The 9,282-nt window shown below is 35.3% G+C and overlaps 5 protein-coding genes across 5 annotated transcripts; 4 read left to right on the plus strand and 1 right to left on the minus strand.

The window, feature by feature from the left end:
* Positions 1–5: 5 nt before the first annotated feature.
* On the plus strand, positions 6–296 carry EIN_228800 (hypothetical protein; the record flags this gene model as incomplete). The annotated part of the gene is made up of 1 exon (XM_004255110.1): positions 6–296. A coding segment is annotated over one exon (291 nt), but the record flags the coding sequence as incomplete, so codon positions are not given.
* Positions 297–473: 177 nt separating this feature from the next.
* On the plus strand, positions 474–2,045 carry EIN_228810 (hypothetical protein; the record flags this gene model as incomplete). Its single annotated transcript, XM_004255111.1, has 2 exons — positions 474–615; positions 661–2,045. The coding sequence occupies 2 exons, from the start codon at positions 474–476 to the stop codon at positions 2,043–2,045; spliced, it is 1,527 nt and encodes a 508-aa protein (XP_004255159.1).
* A 59-nt stretch (positions 2,046–2,104) lies between these two features.
* EIN_228820 (serine-threonine protein kinase, putative) lies at positions 2,105–5,930 on the minus strand (the record flags this gene model as incomplete). The annotated part of the gene is made up of 4 exons (XM_004255112.1): positions 2,105–4,045; positions 4,092–4,184; positions 4,243–4,272; positions 4,329–5,930. 4 exons carry the CDS (start codon positions 5,928–5,930, stop codon positions 2,105–2,107), a joined length of 3,666 nt encoding a protein of 1,221 aa, XP_004255160.1.
* Positions 5,931–7,045: 1,115 nt separating this feature from the next.
* Positions 7,046–7,615, plus strand: EIN_228830 (AMMECR1 domain containing protein; the record flags this gene model as incomplete). Its single annotated transcript, XM_004255113.1, has 1 exon — positions 7,046–7,615. The coding sequence occupies one exon, from the start codon at positions 7,046–7,048 to the stop codon at positions 7,613–7,615; it is 570 nt and encodes a 189-aa protein (XP_004255161.1).
* A 361-nt stretch (positions 7,616–7,976) lies between these two features.
* On the plus strand, positions 7,977–9,269 carry EIN_228840 (arrestin (or S antigen) N-terminal domain containing protein; the record flags this gene model as incomplete). The annotated part of the gene is made up of 1 exon (XM_004255114.1): positions 7,977–9,269. A coding segment is annotated over one exon (1,293 nt), but the record flags the coding sequence as incomplete, so codon positions are not given.
* Positions 9,270–9,282: the final 13 nt, after the last annotated feature.

A 9,282-nucleotide genomic window follows, 5' to 3' on the forward strand; every position in this document is an offset into this window, starting at 1 on the left:
AAGAACGACACGGTGTCAAAAGAGAACATCTATTTGATGGAAAGAAGTTTTTTGTGTCTCGGGAATACCTTGAAGATGCTGCGGGAAGAGACGTTTGGGAGATATTAAAAGAGTCTGCTCGGATTTATATTGTTGAAAAATATGAAGAGGCCGACTTTTGCTTGATTGGGAAACGAGAAATTTTGAAGGGAAGAAACGTCTATACAAGAGAACAATTTTTGAAAGCACTGCCATTTCCAAAATGTGTGTTTCAGACCTTGGGAACGTGTGATAAGGATTCTTTAATGTCCGATTGAATTTGTTTAAATGTTAGAATCAATCAGTTATGTACAGTAACAAGTTCTTGTTTGGGGTAAATGTTAGTGAATTGTTTTTTAATGTTATTAAAATGTTTTAACGAAGAAACCATTAACTTTTTAATTTTTTAAATATAACATTTGGATCATTTCGTTTAAAAACTACAAAATAGGAAGATGTTGTTGAATGTGTTGTGTTGGATAATGGTATATGGACAACCAAATCCAAACTGTTCATCGGCGTTTTGTTCGGAGTGCGAAAATGAGGTGTGCACGAAATGTATCGATATGTATGTGTTGGAAAATGGCGACTGCATTTGTTTGTCTTTTTTACTCGTTTTTTGACAAAAGAACTTAACAAAAGACCAAGAAAAGGCACATTGCAAAGAGGTCAACATAACGTCAAGTCTTTGTATTTCATGTATTGACGAATACCAAAAGGTACAAGGTATATGCAAAGAACAAGACGGTTTATGTTCCAAATATTCCAGATCTGATTGTGTTGAATGCAAAAAGGGGAATTACCAACATAATATAACCACGGGGGTTGAATGTTTCAACTGTGGTGGAGTCGACAAGTATTGTCTGGAGTTTGATGATTCAAAGTGTGAGAAATGCACTTTATGTCAAGAAGGAACTGTTTTATATGAGGGGAAGTGTATTTTTGCGATACGAGACTGTCTCAAATATTTATCTGTCGATGTGTGCGAAACTTGTGTGGAAGGGAAAATGAAAACGCCGAGTGGGAAATGTGTTCAGGGCACAATTGAACACTGTAAGGATTATGTTAACTCAACACACTGCCGTTCTTGTTTAGATGGATTTGTATTAAGAAAATACCCCGACAACTACTTAAAAATAGATGTCGACTCATTCTATACATATTATAGCACACAAATAGCTGAAACGAAGTGTCTTGAATATAAAAAAATCGAACACTGTAGCAAATTTTCATTGACTGAAGAGACAATGTGTGTTGAATGTGAAGAGGGGTATGGAATTGACCCAACATACAGTAAATGTGAATTGGGATCGATTGAAGGATGTACGACATACAGACGATCAAATTACTGCGAAGAGTGTTATGCTGGGTATTATCTTGAATTAGGAAAATGCATGGTTTGCACCGAAAGCAGTTTACAAAAGAACACGTCATGTGTTTTGTGTAAAAATACTATCAAAGTTGTACAAGGAGAATGCGTTGACACTCACTGCCAAAACTTGAATGTTGTTGATGACATATGTGTGACATGTGAAGAAGGATATGTTGTCGATTTGACAAAAAGTGGTACATGTATAAAAAGTGGCAACACGTGCATACAACAAGTTGAAGGGAAGTGTATTCAATGCACCACCGGATATTACTTGACCTCTCAATTTACATGCGCCCAATGTAATAAAAACACATGCATCCATTGTATTGACTCTCCAACAACATGTTCTCTCAAAACTACGTTGTATCAAAAGTCCATTACAACATCATGTGATTCTTATTTGTGTTCGTCGTGTAATTCAACGACAAGAATATGTTTGAAATGTTGGGATGGGAGTTCTGCATTAAATGGGAAGTGTTCAGATATCAGTTGTGAAATAGGGTTGAGTGGTGAATGTGTGAAATGTTCGCAATACACAAAGAAGAGTGGTGTACCTTTTTATTACCAATTTGTGCCTGTTGATGGGAGGTGTGTTGTTGACAGCTCTTCTTCTTTATTCTTTACGTTCTTTGCAATAATTTTGTTGATGTTATAATTTGGTTGCAACACCTTTTCTAATATATTTGAACAACATAAAAGTAACAATGACAAAAATTAGTTGTCTTTGACAGACGATTTACTCTCGAGTGTGTCATCATCTCCTTTCTCTTCAATCTTCGCCTCTTTCTCTTCAATTCGTTTTTCTTCTGAATTTTCGAATTTTTCTTCTTTGTGAACAAACCGTGGTGTTGGCTCCTCACTTTCTTGTTGTGAAGTGGTTGTCGTTTCTGTGTTTTTTGATGTTATTTTACTATTTTTCATGGATTTCCTTTTTTTACTCGAGCTGTCTGAGTCTGACCTCTGTGAATTTGCGAACGTTTTTTCCATTGTGTCAAGTGCTTTAGAAATTTCCTTGAACGATGGCCTTGTGTTAACTTGATGCTGCCACGACTTCTCGATGAGATTTGCAAAAATGCAGTTTTGAGGAATTTCAAGTCTTTTTCCGCCGCCGACAAACCTCAAAATCGACTCTGAATCTGGGAACTTGTCAGATGGGTAAACATCTCTTCCAACCCATATCTCCAACATACAAATCGCGAAGGAGAACACGTCACTCTTCAACGTCATTTGGTCTTTTCTTGAAATTTCAGGCGCCATATACACTGGAGTACCAATCTGCTGCAACGCAATTTTGCTTGAAGATTCGATGAAAGACCTTGATGTCCCAAAGTCACTAATTTTCGTCGTAGTTGGGTCGTGTGGATTTTTAGAATACACCAAAATGTTGTCTGTTTTCAAGTCTCTGTGCAAGATGTCATTTTCATGTAAGTACTCCATACCTCTTGCTACATCTTGGCAGAACCGTACTTTAAGAAAGTCTGAAATTGGGTTTGTCTGCATGAACTTTCTTAATGACCCCAGCTGACAGAATTCGGTGACTAAACACAAGGTGTCAGGAGTTATTACACTTCCTATAAAGTTGACTATGAAAGGACATCGAATTCGCTCCATCATCTCAGCTTCTTGTACAAAATTGGGAAGTAAATCCATCATATCAACCAAGTCGCTTTTCATCACTTTAACGGCAACATCCACCTTTCTCCACTCCGCTCTGTAGACAATACCAAATGTTCCGCCTCCAATAGGCGGATGTTGTAAGTGAATTTCTTCATAATCAAGTTTAGTAGAAAGTGCGGACTCTACTTGTAAGTTCAAGTAAACGTGGAACTTCGAGACTTTGGATTTCTTTCTTCTACTCTTCGAATTTTTCGATGAATTTTTACTCGACTTGTCCTTTGAAGACGAATTTCCTTTGGACGAGGACGTCGTTGTCTGTGTGGATGGTCTTGTTTCCGAATTTGACACTCTCCTTTTGACTGAGGAACTTGATTTTTCCCCTTCTGAATTCTGTGACGACTGCGATGCTTGTGCGATCAAGTCTGGATTCTCCTTTTTGATTTCTTTGATGATGTTCTGTAACTTCCCATACCGAATGGTGATGGGCACTCTCTCATTCAAAACAGTTGTGCACCTTGCAATAAAAGTAATAGTCAGAATAACACTCTCTTTTGGTCGAACAGTCCCACTGAACGGTTTACACATGACAGAGTATTTGTTATAATCACCAGCATGGAACGTGAAATGCATATTTTCAGTCCAAGTATTTGTCAGTGTTATTTCGTCTTCACACGGTTCGTCAATTTCTGGTCGCTTCTCTCCAAAATCAATTGCTTTTTTAGAAAAATTGAAGAAGCTGTTTTCCATCTTCAGGTCGATATATTGCGAATTTGTCTTGTCAAATGGAATGACCGTGTTCTCAAATATCACCAACTTCTCGTCATCAATTTCTTGCTTGATGTCTTTAGTCAATTTGTGGTGTGCAACAAACACCCAAATACATACAACAAAGTAGAAAATCAAATATGAACCAACTACTTCAACAAGAAACATATCTCCTTTTAATTTGTATGAATATTTGGAACAATTCACGTCACGATTGTGTTTGTAACTATTTTCTTGACATTCACATTCAACACAATAATCACCTGAATCACACTTTACCGTCAGTACAACTACGTTTATTTGTTTTTACAAGACAAACCTCTTCATCACCATCGATCCTTTTATTCCCACATGTTGCAGCCAAACAATAAAGACGGGATTTGTTGTAACTTTTGGTTCCGTTGACGCAAAGCTATTAGATGAGTACCAATTATACTATGTAACAATAATATAATAAAAAATAAACAAACACAATGATCACATCCGAATCCACCATCACACTTGCTGTCAACATTCTTTTAATCTCTTCTTATTTTATAATGATTAAAAAACAAACCTCTTCATTTTCATCAATTTGGTTGTTTCCACAAGTTGGTAGAGCACATTTTGTCACGTTATCTATAGGCATGGGTTCAGTCCCAAAAATACAGTTACACTCACTTGTGCATTGTGGGTCATCATACCCATCTATACTCAATTCACACTCTTCCCCCTCATCAAGTTGACCATTTCCACATAATACACACGTCCCATGTTTCAGAACGTAATGTTCCTCGCATGTACAAGCACCCAAGTACGACGAGCATAATCCATGTTCTCCACATTTATCAGTGCAAGTTAAGTCAATATCCAAAACCATTTCAACATTCGACTCTTCGTGTATTCCAACAAACAAAAAGTACCACCTCTTACTTGAAAATGTAAATGTCATCTTTGGCAAAATAGAGTTTGGACATCCAGAGTCTTTTTCAAGTTCACATCTTGCCTTAGTAAAGTCCAAGCAATCAATATCCACAGTAATATCATATATAGAATATCCATAGTCTTTTGGGTCAACAGACATCAAGGCAAGACTCAATTTGTCCTCTTTGGAATTACACATTGAAAAATTGAGTATTTGATCTGCACCAATAAATCTGAACCAATGCCCTTTGACCAAATCAGTGTTACACACATTTTTTGAAAGTAAACTCTTCTCCTCACTCAAAACTTTAGTTATTCCTCTTGACAAATCCGCCCAGTACAATCTCTCTGAAGCATATGAACAAACATGTTTGATTCCAGTCACAAAAAGTTTCATATCTTTCATTTTAGATGATGCAAATTTGGAGTGAACAAATAAGTAATAAGGGACATTAGCTTCTGCTTCAATTGATATTTGTGGTGATAAGACGTTCTCGGTTGTTCCATAATTACTCGCAACACACTTGTCATCTGTTATCAGACTTGTTGAATTCGAACACTTTTTTTGAACAGTGATAATGTAGTCGTTTCCAATTGTTTTGTCTTGAAATTCATAATACTCCTTATCCTCTTGTGAATATATTTCATCAACTTGCACAAATAGTTTCCGGGTAGTGTCTGATACTAATTTAAACCAATATCCATACGTGTATGGTTTACGTCGATCAACTGATCGTGTGCATTTATTGATGGATAAATACTGGACATCTAAAGCGGGTTGATCGATTATAAGAGACCCATTAAAAGTCGCTGCATTGATAGAAATAGTAAAGTTTGGATTATCCGAATGACGGTTCATAAAAGTTCCACAGGTGTCTATTGTTTCTTCAGTTATACTTTTACATTGACCAACTCCAAACCAAATGTAGTCTTCTTGGCAACTTTGACAATCAGAAGTATACCCAACAGTCGTGTTACAAATTTCACACATATCAGGCTTTAAACATCCTGTTAAACAATTGGAATTATACGCACATAAAAGCTCACACCCGCCTTGAGCTTTAACAGTGTACCCATCACTACATAAACAGTCTTCTGTACACCCTTCAGTACCATCACATTCCTCTGAATATATATCAACAACATTATCACCACATAATCCTTTCATGTTATACTCCAATTCTGTTACTTCTGTGCCACTTATTGGCACGTTGAATAATGTGAAAAGAAATATGAATATGAAATGTAATGTCATTAGAAATAACGAGTTTCAACAACTTATTTTTCTCGAATTTTGGGGTCAATATTCTAATATAATAGTAAAAAAAACTTGTAAATTATTCCTAAAATAATTCTGTTTTACATTTTTTTTTCAAATGAATTTCATGTTTTAATTTTAACGGCGGTTGATTAAATATTAAATAATGAATAAAATTAAAAGTATTTAAAGTATTAACAAATTAGACAAATAATAACCATTTTTTGGAATTTGTGAGTTCTGTTTATATTATATTAATAAATAAATTTATAATTTTGTGGTGTTTTATAAATAATTTCAATTGGTAAAATGATCTAAATATAAATATAATGGTTTCGATTTTACACTCATTTTTTATAAAAACTTAAAAAACTAAAAATATATATAATAAAAGATAAATTAAATTTAATTATAACATTTTTTATTGATTTTTTTCTGTGTGGTTTTAGTAAGTAAATATCAGATGTACTTTTTAATCAAGAACTTCAAATTGATTTACAAATAATCTAAGATAGATGTTTAAACATAGACATGTATACTCACATTGATTATATTTTGTCCATAGCTTTCAAGACTAATTTACAAATTCAAGTATATATAACTTAAATTATAAAAACTAAAATGATGATAAACACGAAATTAAAATCATTTTTTTCTTATTTAATCATTGTTGGATTACTTAAAATTATGTATTGATAGCATTGAGCAATTTTCATCATTTAAAAACACTTTTACAACGAAATTCATTTGTTTAACAAAAAAAAATAGGAACGAAAAACTTGGGTGTATTTTATTAACAATTTCCTTCATAGTTTTTTTCAATTACAGTAAAAAGTGTTTATTTGTGGGTTTTGCATTTGATTGGTCCATTGACCCACAAATAGACGTAACCCACAAATATAAAAACCCACAAAAAGACACTTTTTACTGTATTGGAATAAGATTGAATTTAATATGTATTGTATATTTCAATTATATGGTATATAAAGATGAAGTTTTTAATTGATCTAATTTAACTTATATTCCATTTTAACATCATTTAAACTCCATTTTGACATCTTTTTTTTCAATGGAAAAAACAAGAACAACAAAACTTTAAAATAAATAAATCAATGACAGAACATATCTTCACTGAAGATCAAAAAATGTTTATATTACGAATTGCAAGAGAATCAGGGGGAAACGAAATCAGAAAAACAAAACAACAAAATTACTCCAAAGAAGCTGGTGCTTTGGGGTTGACTTTTGTTCCTGGTGGAACATTTGTGACTTATAAAATCAATGGGCAGCTTAGGGGATGTATTGGGTGCTTTTCCCCACACAAACCGTTTTACGAACTTGTGCAGGAGTATGCCATTGAGGCATGTAAGGACTACCGTTTTAGAAGGATGAAACCAGTGGAGTTTGACAACACAACCATTTCGGTGTCATGTTTATCCAAAATGGAAGAAATTAAAGACCCTCTCAAAACTGTCATTGCAGGCAAACATGGTATTTACGTTGAGTACGGACAAGACGACGGAACGTTCCTTCCACAAGTTGCAACAGAACAAAAATGGGATACAAAGACTTTTTGTTTGGAGTGTGCGTATAACAAGGCTGGAATAAGCAGAAGTGTTGATGTCTTTAATAACCCGAACGTGCATTGGAGTATTTACACTGCAACAATAGTCTCTGAATAGTTTGACTTCATTTGTTTTTTTTCAAGTTACTATGGTATTATTACCATAGTATCCTAAATAAAAACTTCATTTCCAACACTTTTGGAACACATGAAGAAATACATGTGATGAAATGTGTAATACTGTATTATAATTTATAATACATTTAATTACAATACATAATTATCGATATCAAATGTAAACAGTTAAGTCGAAGATTTATTTTTTGTAATGAAGTTTTTCTTTTATTTTTTACTGGGTACTTTTCCTGTATTAACACTAGTAATTTGGCTCTTTTTATTAATTTTCATGTTAATAAATGATTGTTTGTATAAGAGTTCCTTTTGTATTAGAAGGAACTCGATTCGATCAAAAACCTTAAATGAAAATTGACATCACTTTAACACATCCCGGGCAAATAATCGGAGAACAAATAAGAGGATTTGTCTCGATCCATGTGAACTCCCCGACCTTAATCAAAGGGGTCACTGTATATGTTCGAGGAGAAAGCCACACTTATTACACGCACCCAGTAACTACAACAAAAATAGTCGACGGGAAGACTGTGACCGAAACAAACGACGTGACTGAGTATGTCAATACAAAGGTGTACGAGTCGCCAGATTTTCCAGTCATTGAGGAATTACACAACCACAACACGAATTTGACAACAGAACTTGCACCTGGTCATTACGACTACCCATTCATCATTCAACTTCCCCAAGGCATACCTTCATCTTTGTGTTTCCAAGACAGAAACATCAATTTGAAGTATAAAATTTACGCAAAAGTAACTTCAAGAAAAGGAGGACACACAACATCATCTGGATTTGACCTTCCGATCTGTATCACCCCACAGAGACATATCCCAAGACAACGAATATTTGTGGACAACACAACTCCATTTGCAATTCAACTTGCAATAAGCGACGAGATCCCAGCTGTTGGCGATACCATTCAGATGCAAATGCAATGTGTGAACACGACAAATTCTGTTGTTAAATTGTCTGCGTCGTTTGTAGCGATCCACACATACAACAACACAACATGCGAATCGTCTTCTGGTTACACAACGTTCCCGGACTTTTCGCCACAATCGACAAACACAACACCGGCGTTCGCGACTATTCCAATCGACCTTCCCGTCTTTGTCACTAACGACCCGTTCAACGTCTCGACGTATATCAGAATCGAAGGTTATTACAACAGAAGAAACTTCCAAGTGATGTTCCCTATTGTTATTGGAAGTGACATCTCAAACCCACAACTCATGTGTGACAGAGCTGCTCTTTTTGGAGGCAGGAGGGACTTCACTAAGATGACTGCGTTTTATGGCTCCCACTTCAGAATGTCACCAAATTACCAGGCAGTCACAAATCCAAAACTTCCACCAGGAATTGAAGAAATCGAGACGCCAGCATTTCAGAAGTATTATATTTCACATTTCACAAGACAATCGAGTATGTCGCCAGATATGTCGACAGTAGGACAATTTCCATACCCATCTTATAATTGCGCACTCCTCCCACCTGGGTGGTCGATGGGAATGGACTACGGAGAACCTTATTTCATTGACCATAACACAAAGACGACATCATGGATCGACCCAAGACCAATGGAGAGAAGAGTTATACCACACGTTGTTGCTGGGAGAAGTGCAATATTCACTGTGGAGGTTATCAAAGCGA

The sequence above is a fragment of the Entamoeba invadens genome (genome assembly GCF_000330505.1).
Source record: "Entamoeba invadens IP1 unplaced genomic scaffold scaff_1105074725849, whole genome shotgun sequence".
NCBI lineage: Eukaryota > Evosea > Mastigamoebida > Endamoebidae > Entamoeba > Entamoeba invadens.